The sequence below is a fragment of the Alternaria alternata genome, assembly GCF_001642055.1.
Source record: "Alternaria alternata strain SRC1lrK2f unplaced genomic scaffold CC77scaffold_21, whole genome shotgun sequence".
In the NCBI taxonomy this organism is placed as follows: Eukaryota; Fungi; Ascomycota; class Dothideomycetes; order Pleosporales; family Pleosporaceae; genus Alternaria; species Alternaria alternata.
The window spans coordinates 234,338-247,712 of NW_017306210.1; the positions used below are offsets into that span (position 1 = coordinate 234,338).

The 13,375-nt window shown below is 51.9% G+C and overlaps 5 protein-coding genes across 5 annotated transcripts; 3 read left to right on the plus strand and 2 right to left on the minus strand.

The window, feature by feature from the left end:
* Positions 1–196: 196 nt before the first annotated feature.
* On the plus strand, positions 197–3,267 carry CC77DRAFT_996961 (hypothetical protein; the record flags this gene model as incomplete). The annotated part of the gene is made up of 3 exons (XM_018536493.1): positions 197–517; positions 596–709; positions 760–3,267. 3 exons carry the CDS (start codon positions 197–199, stop codon positions 3,265–3,267), a joined length of 2,943 nt encoding a protein of 980 aa, XP_018381938.1.
* A 98-nt stretch (positions 3,268–3,365) lies between these two features.
* Positions 3,366–7,352, minus strand: CC77DRAFT_1043293 (hypothetical protein). Its single transcript, XM_018527309.1, has 6 exons — positions 6,814–7,352; positions 6,395–6,762; positions 6,059–6,345; positions 5,144–5,656; positions 4,243–4,734; positions 3,366–4,180 (listed from the first exon to the last, which is right to left on the minus strand). The coding sequence occupies exons 1-6, from the start codon at positions 7,098–7,100 to the stop codon at positions 3,488–3,490; spliced, it is 2,640 nt and encodes an 879-aa protein (XP_018381939.1). The 5' UTR covers positions 7,101–7,352; the 3' UTR covers positions 3,366–3,487.
* Positions 7,353–7,668: 316 nt separating this feature from the next.
* On the plus strand, positions 7,669–9,002 carry CC77DRAFT_1023877 (3-carboxy-cis,cis-mucoante lactonizing enzyme). Its single transcript, XM_018525752.1, has 4 exons — positions 7,669–7,808; positions 7,869–7,977; positions 8,028–8,501; positions 8,553–9,002. The coding sequence occupies exons 1-4, from the start codon at positions 7,680–7,682 to the stop codon at positions 8,909–8,911; spliced, it is 1,071 nt and encodes a 356-aa protein (XP_018381940.1). The 5' UTR covers positions 7,669–7,679; the 3' UTR covers positions 8,912–9,002.
* Positions 9,003–9,176: 174 nt separating this feature from the next.
* On the plus strand, positions 9,177–11,315 carry CC77DRAFT_996975 (alpha/beta-hydrolase). The gene is made up of 2 exons (XM_018536494.1): positions 9,177–9,406; positions 9,474–11,315. The coding sequence occupies exons 1-2, from the start codon at positions 9,324–9,326 to the stop codon at positions 11,086–11,088; spliced, it is 1,698 nt and encodes a 565-aa protein (XP_018381941.1). The 5' UTR covers positions 9,177–9,323; the 3' UTR covers positions 11,089–11,315.
* A 397-nt stretch (positions 11,316–11,712) lies between these two features.
* CC77DRAFT_944180 (hypothetical protein) lies at positions 11,713–12,150 on the minus strand (the record flags this gene model as incomplete). The annotated part of the gene is made up of 1 exon (XM_018534952.1): positions 11,713–12,150. A coding segment is annotated over one exon (438 nt), but the record flags the coding sequence as incomplete, so codon positions are not given.
* Positions 12,151–13,375: the final 1,225 nt, after the last annotated feature.

The window sequence follows — 13,375 nt, forward strand, 5'->3', positions numbered from 1 at the left end:
GTCTTTCAATTGTCGCACAAGCTCAATTGAGGTTGTATTGTCCGCATGACAGACATGACACCATCCTTTTCACTACCTCTGATTTCACTCCGTTGTTTCTAGACTCATTTTGTCTTTCTCGTCCCTTTAACTATCGCTTGTAAGCAATCGAGACTTCTTCTATCAACCTGCAACTACCATTCTCACTCATCTCGCCATGGCATCCTCGAAGCGCAAGTTTGATGACGGCGACTCCAACTGGGAGGTTACACAAGTAGTGAAACCGCCCAAAGTCACTGCAGAAACAGCGGCAGCCGAATTGCAAGAAGATCGCGGTAACTATGGAAGTAGGGCTTCTCAGCGCCCCAGGCGAGAAAGGAAACGCCCAGAAAGGTTCGCCGATCAATTGTATCAACCTGTCTCAAAGAAAAAAGAGACGCCAAAACGAGTCACGAAACCGCTGATAAAACCTTCTTCGAAACGGTCATTGGCTACGAAGAATTCTACAAGCCGGCGATCGTGGATTGAGCCTCATGCGGTAACTGATACTGTCGTTAACATCGTCGATGACTCGCCGGGACTACCAGCAAGGTTGTCCAAGATAGTCCACCTGAAGATTCCGCTTACAGGCTCGACACTCGCTATACCTACAAATCAACCGAGGCAACAATACAGCGACGAGTCCGAGAGTGAGCTGTCGTCCCCACCAGCATCGTTGCCCTCGAGTCCTGTTTGTAGAGCTAATCCAAGTTCCTAGCGGTAAAACTAACATGCAAACAGGTCTTTTCCTACAAGAATATACAGAACTCGCCTCCGCTGGACAGACGAGGCCAATGTGCTCAGCGTACACCAGAACCTGTACCTGCATCTAGTCAAGATGTTGCAACCCCATCTACTGCACCAGAAAATCCTCTCACTAGCCAAGCGACTGTATCACAACATCGTGAGCCGAAGACACCCGAAGAAAGTATCCGTGGTACCCCAGCGTTTGTCCATCATACGCAAACTCAATCTTCGCCGGGTTCGCCCGAGATCCACGATCGCTTCACCTACCTGACACCCGACTCGGCATTCTACCGCGACGCGAATACTGTATACAGCAAGTTGGACGTTGGGCTTGAAGATGGCCAAGTGCACAACCAGATTGAGACGTCATGTCGTGGTAAGACCGAGCCACTTCCGAGTTTGTATGCGGCATCGGAAGCAACAACGGAGTGCGAAGAACTGAGTGGCCCTCTCGTTGGAGAACAAGTCTATACATCCGACACCGACTACCTCCGTGATATAACCGAGCGGCTCCTTGTCCAACAGAACAAAGGTCCAAACAAGCCAGAGCCATACGGACAACCGGAAGTATGGGCAGATGGACGACAAGAGCTTTGCGAGACACTACATTACTATCGCGCATATCAAAGTGCCTGCTACTCTACCGGTGGTTTTGCGAGAGGCTTTATGTTCGATAAGGTTGCGCATAATCGAGACTACATGGACAGTAATGTCGTCCTCTCCAGAGCAGGTGGTGGTCTCATGAAAGACATAGACTCTGGTGAGATGAAGTCGAAAAGGGATCAATCAGAAGATTCTGCTGCTTTGGGATTGAGGAATTGCATGATCCACCGCAACCCAGTCGTTATTATTACTGGAGTTGACAACCCAAATATCCCATCGAAGCCACCGCACCAGTACTGTGTTCTGGATTACTTCAAACCCACCCACGTCTGGGCTGAAAAGAGTGGTGACAGCAAGATTGTGCGGTACCGATTCGAGAAGTTGAACACGAAGAAAGAGTCTTGGTGGCGGGCGAAGGATGCGCAGGAAGTGATAGAGCTCGGCTCACTGCCATCTCCAGTCGAGAAGGTATGTGGAAGCTGCAATCTTCAGTCTCCACAGGTGTATCTAAATGGGTGGATGTGTCTACAGTCGGCATGCACCGCTTTTTGGAAAATTTACACTAACACAGCCGAACCTGGAAGAAGTATGCCAGCACAGGAGCCCAAAGAAGCGTCCTTGGTATACGATCCGCGCTTCCTCAAGCAGAAGACACCTTGGCACAATGACGATCATGACTACCCTCTAGCATCCAATGCCGCTGAACTGTCTAGGCACGCTGTTCCAGGTGAGAATACATCAGTCGCATTTTGGTCTGGCATGGTCTGCCCGGACTGTGGACGCTGTACGTCCCGTTTGAACTGGACAAACTGGGAGTGCTCCAATACCGCATGTCGATATACAAGAACACCTCCACATACGCTCATCCCTGCACTCTCCCTTCGTGACCCACTCTGGCCAATCACTAGTAGCTACACGTTATCCAGAGATACGATGTCACCTAGGCTTGAGTTGAAAGTGTCCTTTGAGCATGGGTATCGCATCAACCGTTACGAGATACCTGGAGTAAACGGTTTCATAGCGCACATGGTTGCTAACAAGACTGTTCTTGAAGAAGACGGCGGACCAGACGCGATGTTTGAGGAACTCCAACAAACAGATATTGGGCTACAGCGCCGATCTATGCCTAATGGCCAGCTGAAGGGACCCAACTACTGCCGTCACTTCGCTGTCAACTACGGTATGCCGTACAAGTTCATCGCAGCTACAGCATCTCGCCCCTTTGATGGAGCAGCTCGCCCAATAACAAGCACCCGTAGTCGACTGAACTGGGCCGCTAAACTGCTTCTAGCAGAGGAGAATGGCAAGAGCATGGACGAAGTTTGCCAAGAGTGGCAAGAGAAGGAGTTCAATGAGGTCCTGGCGTTAGGGTACTTCGAAGAGCAGAAGATCAATTACCATGATGACGGCGAGTTCGGTCTCGGCCCGACTATTGCGACATTAAGTTTGGGGGCACCAGGGACAATGCGGATCCGAATGAAAGCACGTCACTATCATGGCGTGTCTTCTGTCGCAAGTCTGTACGACGACGCTGCTCCAATCCCAGGGTGCCAACAATACGAGGCTCGTCTCGCGCTACAACCTGCTCTTGACGTCCTCAAAAGATCAGACACCAAGGCATGGAATACGAGGAGGAAGCAGATTCCCAAGCAATTGGGGCTCACTCACAGAGGCACTGCGAGAGATGTGCTGACCATGCAGCTCGGACATGGCGATATCGTCGTCATGCACGGTGCGGATGTACAGAAATACTATGAGCATGCTGTTGAACATGCGGGTAAGCTGCGGTTTGCGCTTACATGCCGGTACATTGATCCCGAGTCGCTGAAGCCCGAGGACCAACCGAAGTACGCGGTTGGATCCGATGCAGAAGGATACGATGGGTCAGGATTGATGTGAGTGATGGGCAGTGTTGGGAAAGGAAGATCATGATTGCGGGTTGCACGCGGACTAGAACAAAGTAAGAGTTAGAGAGGACTTTTGATAGATGATCGTATCTGACGGACACCATGTCATTGTAATCATATCGAGGCGTGTATGATTTGCATTTCTATACACAATTCATACCGGGTATTTAACTTTTGTTTTGATGCGCATCACTTCGTCATTGTGTTGGTCTTCATATCTCTTGCTTCCACTCCTTGTTGAACGCTCGTCCGATGACCATTCTCCTCACTTCACTTGTTCCAGCACCAATCTCGTACAACTTGGCGTCCCTGAGTATCCTTCCTACAGGAACTTCATTCATGTATCCCATACCGCCCATCAGTTGGACCGCATCAGCCGCAACCTCGCTTGCCCTTTCTGCGGCATATAGAATCGCTCCCGCACAGTCCTGTGTCTTGATATCAGGGCTGGCATGCGACTCATCGACGGCGCGTGCCACGCTGTATGTGAAGGCCTGACTAGCGCGGTACTTTGTGTACATATCCGCCAACTTGCCCTGTACAAGCTGGTTGTGTGCAATTGGTGTGCCAAACTGCTTTCTTTGGTGTGTGTAGGGCAGGACGTTGTCGAGCGAGGCTTGCATGAGGCCGAGTGGTCCTGCGGAGAGGACAAGGCGCTCGAGATCTAAGCCCTCCATCAGGACGCGGACGCCGCGGTTTATCTCGCCAAGGACGTTCTCCTTGGGGACGAAGACGTCTTCAAAGACCAGTTCGCCTGTGTTGGAGCCGCGCATGCCGAGTTTGTCTAGTTTGTTGGCGACGCTGAAACCCTTTGTGGAGGTCTCGACGATGAAGGCTGTGATGCCTTTGGAAGCGGCGTTGGGTTCAGTCTTGGCGTATACGACTATTACGTGCGCGTCTGGGCCCTGTGAAGTTTGTATTAGTATGCGTGTTCCTCTTCAGAAGACTTGTGACGAGAGACTCTTACATTCGTGATCCACATCTTGGTTCCATTGAGCAGATAGCCACCATCCACCTCCTTGGCCGTCGTCTTCATGCTGACTACATCACTCCCCGCGCTGTGCTCACTCATAGCCAATCCTCCGATGTTCTCTCCACTGATCAAGGCTGGCAAGTATTTCTTCTTCTGCTCCGCATTCCCGTTCAGCATCAACTGGTTGACACACAACTGGCTGTGCGCCGCATAACTCAGTCCTATGCTGCCGCTCGCCCGTGACAACTCCTCCATGACGACGCAGTGTGCTTGGTATCCCATGGCCAGTCCGCCAAACTCCTCGTCGGCTGTTATGCCCAGGAAGCCGGCCTCGCCAAACTTCTGCCACATGTCGTTGGGGAATTCATTCTGCTTGTCGGTACGCGCGGCGACTTCTTCGGGGATCTCTCGCTGGGCAAAGTCACGGACTGAATCGCGGAGTTCGTCGAGGTCGGATTGCGTGGGTGGTGTGAAGGCTTTTGGATGCTTTGTCGATGCGTACCGCGCGGTGGTGGAGAGGACGGCGGCGGGACGGACGCGTGTTTGACGGATGCTGCGCGTGAAGAGGCGGGGGGCTAGGGACGTCATTGTGATTGCTATTTACTATGAAGATTGAGGAACTGAAAAAAAAAAGAGTTCATGAACGAAGAAAGTGGTGGCATGTTTCGACAATACCCGTTCGGTTTGCGACGGCTGATGGACCGAGGCACCTTCCTAACTCATGGTATTGCGGAGAGGCTAGCGTCTGGGGAAGATGAAGCGGCCCAGTTCCGCTCTCCCGTCACACGCATCGACGAACATGTACATTTTCGACAACCCTTCAGAGCTCATCAACCTTCTTCATGCCCCGGTCATTGCACTCTCCTACATCCAAGGCTACCAAAAACCTGCTCACGGCATTATACCCTGCGACCGTCGCTGTCAACTCGACAACCATGGTATCCTCCAGCACTGACTTAACCATCTCCGCAACCCCATCTTCCACCTGCACACCCACAGTCATCTGATCCGTGTATACCATGACCGCGTACTCCTCCTTGCTGAATCCCAATAGACCTTCCCTCTCCACTTCTCCGTGTCTCGTAACGGGTAAATCGAACACAGTTTGTAGCACTTGTTTGGAAACGCCCGCTTTCAATGCTAGAGCGGCATGTACATCCCACTCATGAACTGCATGGTTCAGCACGGCAATACGGCTTATGGCCAGCTCCTTGAGATTGGCAGGTAAGCTGGTCTTGGTGCGTATCGCGCCGATGAACGAGTTCCAGCCGTCCGCTACGGCGGGGTTGTGTAGGAGGGCGAGGTCGAGAGGGATGAGGGGGCGGGGCTTTCGTCGCTCGGCGATGCGCTCGTAGATGGGGCGAGCTTCTTCATTTGGGGGCTCGTTTGGGGCGTAAGGGACGCGCATCTTTGGTGAGGTTGTTGAAGCCAAGGTTCATACGTGGAGGCCGGATGGTATGGTACGAGGTTGAGGACGTACGAGGTTTGACAGAAATAGGCGGAGGAACATTGGAAGTTGGGAAACACAGGACAATCGAGAGATTTATATATCCACTCTATGCACATGCAGGGACTGTGACGGATATGCTTTCCGGTATCTGGAATAGCTAGATGCGCAGTACCTAAACTATGCGAAATATGAAATCGGAGATAGCCATTGTCCCAATCTCGTGAGAGTCAAGTCGTCAAAAGAGCACTTGATTATAGATTCATTCATGCCAAATTTTCCGCAAATCCCACTGTGAAATATTTACATATGCAACGCCGCCAAAAATTATCTATCTTACAGCCTGCTCTGCTCGTCGAACACGTTCGGTAGCCTGGGAATACCCTCCAACCTGGTCGTCTTCTTGCCTGCTGGTGCAAGGGTAACATTGTATGTCAAGTCGAGCTTCGCCTTGGGGTCTTTGCTGGGCTCGAAGTCTAGCAGCAGGTCGTCCTTGACCGCAAAGACGGTGTCATTGGTGACCCATTGGTCATCGCGGGGGTATAGTTGTGTGATGAGTGGCTTGTAGTTCTCGGCGGAAACCATGAGATGGATGTGTGCGGGACGGAAAGGGTGGCGGTCGAGGGTCTTGAAAAGTTGACCAGCAGCGCCTGTTGAGTGTCAGTTGTGCTCGTGCAAGGTCTTTGGAATTGAACATACCATCAGTAGGTAGCGAGTACGCTGTTGGCTTGTAGCAGTAGTACCAGTACTCGCCATTCTCGTTTGTAGTGAACTTTCCTCTCAGGTTGTTTGGCTCTTGGTTCTCCGGATCTTGGAAATCGTACTTTCCGTTGGCGCTTGCTTGCCAGATGTCGATGACTGCGTTGGGGATGCCCTTCTTGGTGTCAAGATCCCTGACTACACCATGCATGAGAGTTGTCTGGCCATCGGGGTGTGGGTTGCGAATGATGGTGTCGCCAAGGTCGCGGAATGGCGAGTGTGGTGACCAGAAGGGGCCGAGGATTGTGGATGAAGTAGGTGTCTCTCCAGACTCGTTAATGTGCCTGTGTGCAATCTCGTCGACCAATCTATGGCGGAGTCAGTATGTTGATTGTGCTTGCTCGAGCTTGAAGACTTACGATTCTACGCCCAGAACATCTGAGATACGATGCGCCTCGTTCCTGGTGGAAGTTGTGGTCTTGCCAATAGAGTTGACGAATCGTACACCCTCGAACCACTCCTCGTTGGTAAGCTCGACCTCACGGATGAAGTCGTGGAGATGCCTGATCAGCTTTCCCATGACGAATCGTGTCCGCTCTGGCACATTTGGGCCAATGGCGTTGATGACGGCGTCGGTGAAGTTAGGATCGAAGCGATGCTGGCCATTCTCCTGAGGCTCAGGCGCTGTCTGTGTGTTTGGGTCCATCTTGAGTATGTAGAGGATAGGGAAGATCAAACAACAAAAGGTATCAAGAAGGTGTTAGAGATGGAGTAGTGCAGTTAGACATCAAAGTCCGGGGCACGAGCAGCTTAATAAATAGTAGCTGAAATCCAGCCGGCCGTAGCCAACCGAACTGGTGCCGTTTGCAATGGCCGTCCCTCTAGCTGCGCATCAGGCGAGAGCTTGTCCAAATCGTCTGGCGGCATGCTGTACCGGCTTTCAAGCGTGCTGTGAGCGCGAACAGCCACAGTGCCGAAGGTTGCGCCATGTCGCGACGATTGCCCCGCCTTGACCTGAGCGGATTGGCGAATCAAAAGGCAGCCGATGTGGAAGAAGACTTATCCGCCCTTTTTCCCTCAGATTTAGCGTCATCTGCACTAATGCCCCGCCCTCGGAGGGGGACCCCGGAAGTTTGACGACGCGACGCGATGGCCGACTTACTGAGAGGTGGAGGGCAGGTCCGGCAGACATTTCGTCCTGTAGTTTCCCACGCAACTTGTTCGCCAACGGGGAAGACACGTCCTGTAAAAAGAAGGAACCGCCAACATGGTCAAGCATCATCTCATGATCGGCACTTGGACGCCGCCGGGTGTGATAATCACGGTCGCGTTTGACGATGAGACACTTAAGCTGGAGCTGGTGAAGAAGACGGAGATTCCAGAGGATGAGCCCATAAGCTGGATGGCTTTCGACGTATGCGCGCAACTCCCGAACATCGATGCAACCAACAATGGCTGATCACCAGAAACACAGCACAAGAGGAAGAACATCTACGGTGCTTCGATGAAGAAATGGAGTTCGCATGAAGTCAAGAGCCCGAGCGAGATTGTACATACTGGAAGCTTTCCCATGGGCGGACACCGTAAGCCACACAGCATGAGCATCGCATATCACTACTGACAACCTTCGCAGCCAGAGCAAATGATGCTGACACGAAGACACGTGCCATCTTTCTCCTTCCCGCCCAGAAGCCCCCATACGCTGTATACTGCAACCCGTTCTACGACTTCGCTGGCTACGGCAACATCTTCTCCGTCAACCCTTCAGGACACATCAAAGAGAACATCCAGAATTTCGAGTACTGCGAGAAGACTGCGATCCATGGCATGGTCTTCGATCCCTCCGAGACCTACCTCTACAGCGCGGACATGTGGGCGAACCGAGTATGGTGTCACAAGAAGATAGACGACGAGGGTAGACTGGAAACAGTAGGCTTCACTGAGGCTCCGGCGCCGAAAGACCATCCAAGATGGGTAGAGATGCATCCATCTGGAAACTACCTCTATGCCTTGATGGAGGCAGGAAATCGGTTGTGCGAGTATGTGATTGACCCGCAGACGAAGTTGCCCGTCTACACACACAAGACGTACCCGTTGATCCCGCCTGGTAAGCTGTTTCTCTACTCATGATCACCCCAAAAGCTAATGAACATCTCAGGTATCCCCAATGCAAACACTATGTACCGCTCGGACGTTTGTTTCCTCACCAAATCCTCAAACTACCTGTTCGCGACTTCCCGATCCAACTCCTTCTCTCTCACTGGTTACATTGCCGCCTTCAAGATCGCTCCATCAGGCGCCATTGAGCGACAAATCTGCCTTAACCCTACACCGACCTCTGGTGGCCACTCGAACGCTGTATCACCATGTCCGTGGTCGGATGAGTGGTTAGCGCTTACAGACGATGAGAAGGGTGGGGTGGAGATATATAGATGGCACGACGAATTTTTGGCACGCGTCGCGAGATTAGAGATTGGCGAGAAGGGCTTTGGCATGAATGCGATTTGGTACGACTAAGTTGATGTAGGCAAGAAACACATTTTCCAATAAAAGATGTTTTTGGATAGAATTAAATGCGCCAGCAGCTCAAGTTCCTCAAGGTCATGCACTCGGAATAGCTCTGGTGGGAGTAGGTACTGATAATCCTCCACGTCCCGAAACATAGCGTGGAAGGGGCGGGTCTATGTTCAGCCTCGGAAGAATGAGGGGCAGCGGTACCGCCGTCGCCCGAACTAACGCCAGCCGGCAAATGTCATCGGGGGACCTCTTCTTTCCCCAACTTCGTCATGGTTCGCACGAGGGATTTGGAGTAGCATAGTTGCATTAATCGAATCCATATACCTTCCATCCTCTTGCGTTTCTTCACCTGTTTACCTACTGCTTGCAACACTCATACTGAAGTCACAGCTACCCCACTGCAACAGACACCATGGCATCCAAATCAACACCAGGCATTTTGTACGTGACGATGCAACCCAAGGAGGGCTTGCCTGAAGCACAGTTCCATGATTGGTAAGTTGACCCTCCATAGTCGCATTCTTGCTTCTTCGCGATCCCACCTGACGCTCTTCCCGCCAAGGTACCAAAACGAACACGGCCCTAACCGTCTCCGCCTGCCCTTCTGCAACAACGGTTTCCGCTACCGCGCAACCGACCTCGAGAATGCGTCCGGCTCCAAAGATAAACCAGAATGGATGGCCATTTACGATTTCGACGAGCTCGAATGGCTCACGAGGGAACCGTACACGAAGCTTCGGAGCGCACCGGTGCAGACGCAACGTGAACGAGATACCATGAAGCAGATATTCGTGGACAGACGGTCGTACGACTTACTCGGCGAGTGGAAAGGCGAGGACTTCAAGGACCTGCAGAAAGTAGAAAACGAGGGGGAGAAGAACGTGATGATAGCCGTAAGCTTTGCGCTGCAAGACGGCGCGGACAAGGAAGAAGAGCTGAAGAAATGGTATCACGAGGAGCATGTACCGCTCCTGCAGAAGGTCCCAGGCTGGAGGCGGACTAGGAGGTTTGTCACATCTTACCTAGATCTCGAAAGCGGACACAAGTCAGAGAAAGAGTTCCTTGCGCTGCATGAGTATGCGCCGCAGAATGGACTAGGAGGGCCCGAGTTTAAGGCTGCTACCACAACAGATTGGTGCGACAAGATCTACAAAGATGTTGTGAAAGAACGGAAGAGGAGGGTTTATGACTTGTACTATACGTTTGGGGCTGCGCAGCGCGACCTACAAAGTTTGACAAGCAAAGACACGGCACCAGTGGAAAGCACAGAAGGCAAGGTCAAGACATATCCAGCGCACACGACATCAGACAAGCGACCGGTGATTGAGAGCTTCATCACAACGAAAGACGGTGTGGAACTCCAGTACCGCCTCGAAGGCTCTAGCGATCCCAATGCGCCTTTACTTGTTCTCTCGAACAGTATCCTCGTCGATTATGGTATTTGGGACGACTTCGTCGCCGAGTTTTCAAAAGCTACAAACGACAAATACCGCATCCTCCGCTATAGCACTCGTGGACGTCATACGCTTCCGTCAAGTTCTACATCACCCATCTCAGTTCACACCCTCACAGACGACGTCATCGCACTGCTCGACGCCCTCCGCGTTAAGAAAGCATCTATCGTCGGTGTCTCTCTTGGCGGCGCAACAGCACTCAACGCAGGTCTCTCTTACCCAGACCGTATCTCAGCGTTTGTAGGCTGCGACACCAATGCCTTCGCCCCACCTTCCAATGCCAATGCCTGGAACGAGCGTGTCGGCGTCGCTGAGAAAGAAGGCCTAAAGGCCGCATCCGGCGAACCCATTGTTGGCGAAGAACTCGCAGAGGTGACAGTCCGTCGCTGGTTCGCCAAGGAATCTTACGACGATGCGGAGCTAGCGAAGAAGGTTCAACGTGTCAAGGACATGGTCAAGACGAATTCTTTACCTGGTTTCCGTGATTCCGTCAAGGCGCTGCATCAGTATGATATCAGGGAGAAGATGGCTGGGTACAAGGGTAAGGGCGCGTTCTTGGTAGGTGCTGGCGATGGCGTGCTGCCTAAAACCATGAAGGAGAACATGGCGGATAAGCTTGGTAGTGGTGTTGAACTGAAGATTGTTGATGGTGCGGGACATTTGCCCATGGTAGAGCGGCCTACAGAGGTTGCGCAATTTGTTGCGAAGTTTCTAGAGGGTTAGGATCATGTTGTTCTGTGCTCCGAGGTAGTTTGTTATTAAGAACGGCCTTCCTTGCGAGACAAGGGGCCTCGTTGAGATGAGCGATAGAAAGTTTCTCAATTGAGTAAATTTTGCGGGGTCGGTTTGATGACTGCAGATGTTGTACTCCAATGCAGACTACCTAGGTACAGTACATGCAGTGCGTCAGGAGTGGTTACACAGCATTGGGTGATAAGCAATCGATGGTCAATGTAGAACTTACTAGATATGGTGTTTTCCGTCTGCAACAAAACATCCGTCAATCCAGATTGGTTGGATCCGCGGCTCTTTGAGTGACGAAGAAAACCGCGAAGCTGTACATGATTCTTCCTAGGGATATCGAAGCACCAGTGGTCAAAAGAAGTATCCATTGGGAGGTATCATCCTAGTTCATAAAAATTTATGGCATGGATTCAACTGGAAGTACGGTAAGTTGCCGGACGCGCGGTGGAAGGTGTTTCCTTATTATCGCGTCTTTGAATGGTATTTATCGTATCATCTTTTGCATAACATGCTTAGTACAATTGTTGGATGATCCCAAAGACCGATCATGCTTAGGTACCTTCTTCAGCTTTCAGTAAACCACTTACTCTCCCCAACTACATCCTACCCCCGGTCCTCTCTCCCATCCACCCAACTGGTACAGTTAACACACCTCTTAGCCTTCTCACTAATGTACTTTCTACAGAACTTGCACTTGACCTGCTTCTTCACAATATTGTCCCCGCTACCCCTCGAATATGCCAGCGCGATGACCCAAAGCGCCAGTGCGATCGCCAGAAACCTAATAATTTTATCTAGGAAATCTCCATAAGCCAGTACCACAGCACCGTCGTCGATGGCTTGTTTAGGCGTGTTGTAGCCGTTGGAGATGGAGACATTGTAGTTGGGCCCAGATTGCAGTATGGCGAATTTGGAGTCGAGGTTGCGAGAGATGAAAGGGAGCAGGGAGATTATGGGTAGTATTATGGAGGAGACGAGGGAGTTTGCACAGGCTGTGAAGGAAGCTGCGAGACTGGTTGTTTGGATTAGTACAGTAGAAGTATACGTATTTTTGTAGGAGCGTGGTACATTAATCCTACAGCTACTTCGAGCACGTTGTCGCGTAGGGCGAAGTTGCTGAAACTGTCCCAGGCACCCGCTGTTCGCCTCTTGATTCCTTGTTCTGCATCGCGGAGTGTTTGCTGGGTATTTTCGTCTAGGCGCGGCATTGTGATGCTTCAGGGGGGTTCAGATGGTAAGGGTAGGTGTGGGTGCGAATGCATGTGGTGCATGGTTCATCAACGCTGGAGTCGCGTCGCAAATAACGACGTCATCAAGACGCGTTAGGTCCGGGCATATCACGCGCGTGAGTATTGCAGGTACGGGTTCTTCGTCCACGGAGCAACGGCTCCCATTGGAAACGCAGTCTATGTTGTGTGTTTCGCAGCGACGGCTGTTTCCAGCGCAGTGATCATGTTCCTTTAATCAATAACTACCGCGAACTCTTCTCCACTGTCTTCCAAAGCATCCCGAAACCCAGCCTACTCCACGCGTAAGCTTCCCCAGCCTGTGGTCGGTCCACTTAGCGAGACGCCAGATAGATCGACTTTCCTTACTGTCATTGCCCTGCGTCGACCATGAGGCCAAGCGGCTGCAGCGCTGCAGCGCTGCACAACGCACAACATATACTGCAACATGACGAACTCTTGCGCATCATCTTACTCGTTCGCGGTTTAACATGCCATATACCAAGCCCTCTACGATCGCATCGAGAATGATCATCACGCCTTCGGATACACATCCCATATCTCCTGATCCTCCGCCAATGTAAGACATGGGCGTACACACAACGACCCCACAGTTCGGCCCGTCTGCGCAGAAAGCCACTCTTTTCCCGAAACACAGGCCACATGCCCAACCCACACCCCACCCCACCGTCGTAACGAGAAACATCAAAAAGAGACCCCGCCTGAGCGCAATCACGCCAGCCAGCCTCATGATTCAGCACTATCGTCAACTTTGCCGACCCCGGATCAAAGCCCACCACAGGGCTTGCTCGCGCCGCGTGACCCTTTGCGGCAGTCGGCAGTCTAAGATCGCCCGCCTAGATGAAAGGGTGAAAGAGAAAACCCAAGACGTAGGGTCTGCCGTCCGAAGCAGATAGAACAACATGGACATGACAAGTGGTCAGGTTATGTCAGGTCAGATCGTGTCAAGTTCGGGATAGGTAAGCCAAGTAGATCACCGTCTCGCTCCATTTCGCGTAAAGATGCGCAGCAGGAAATGC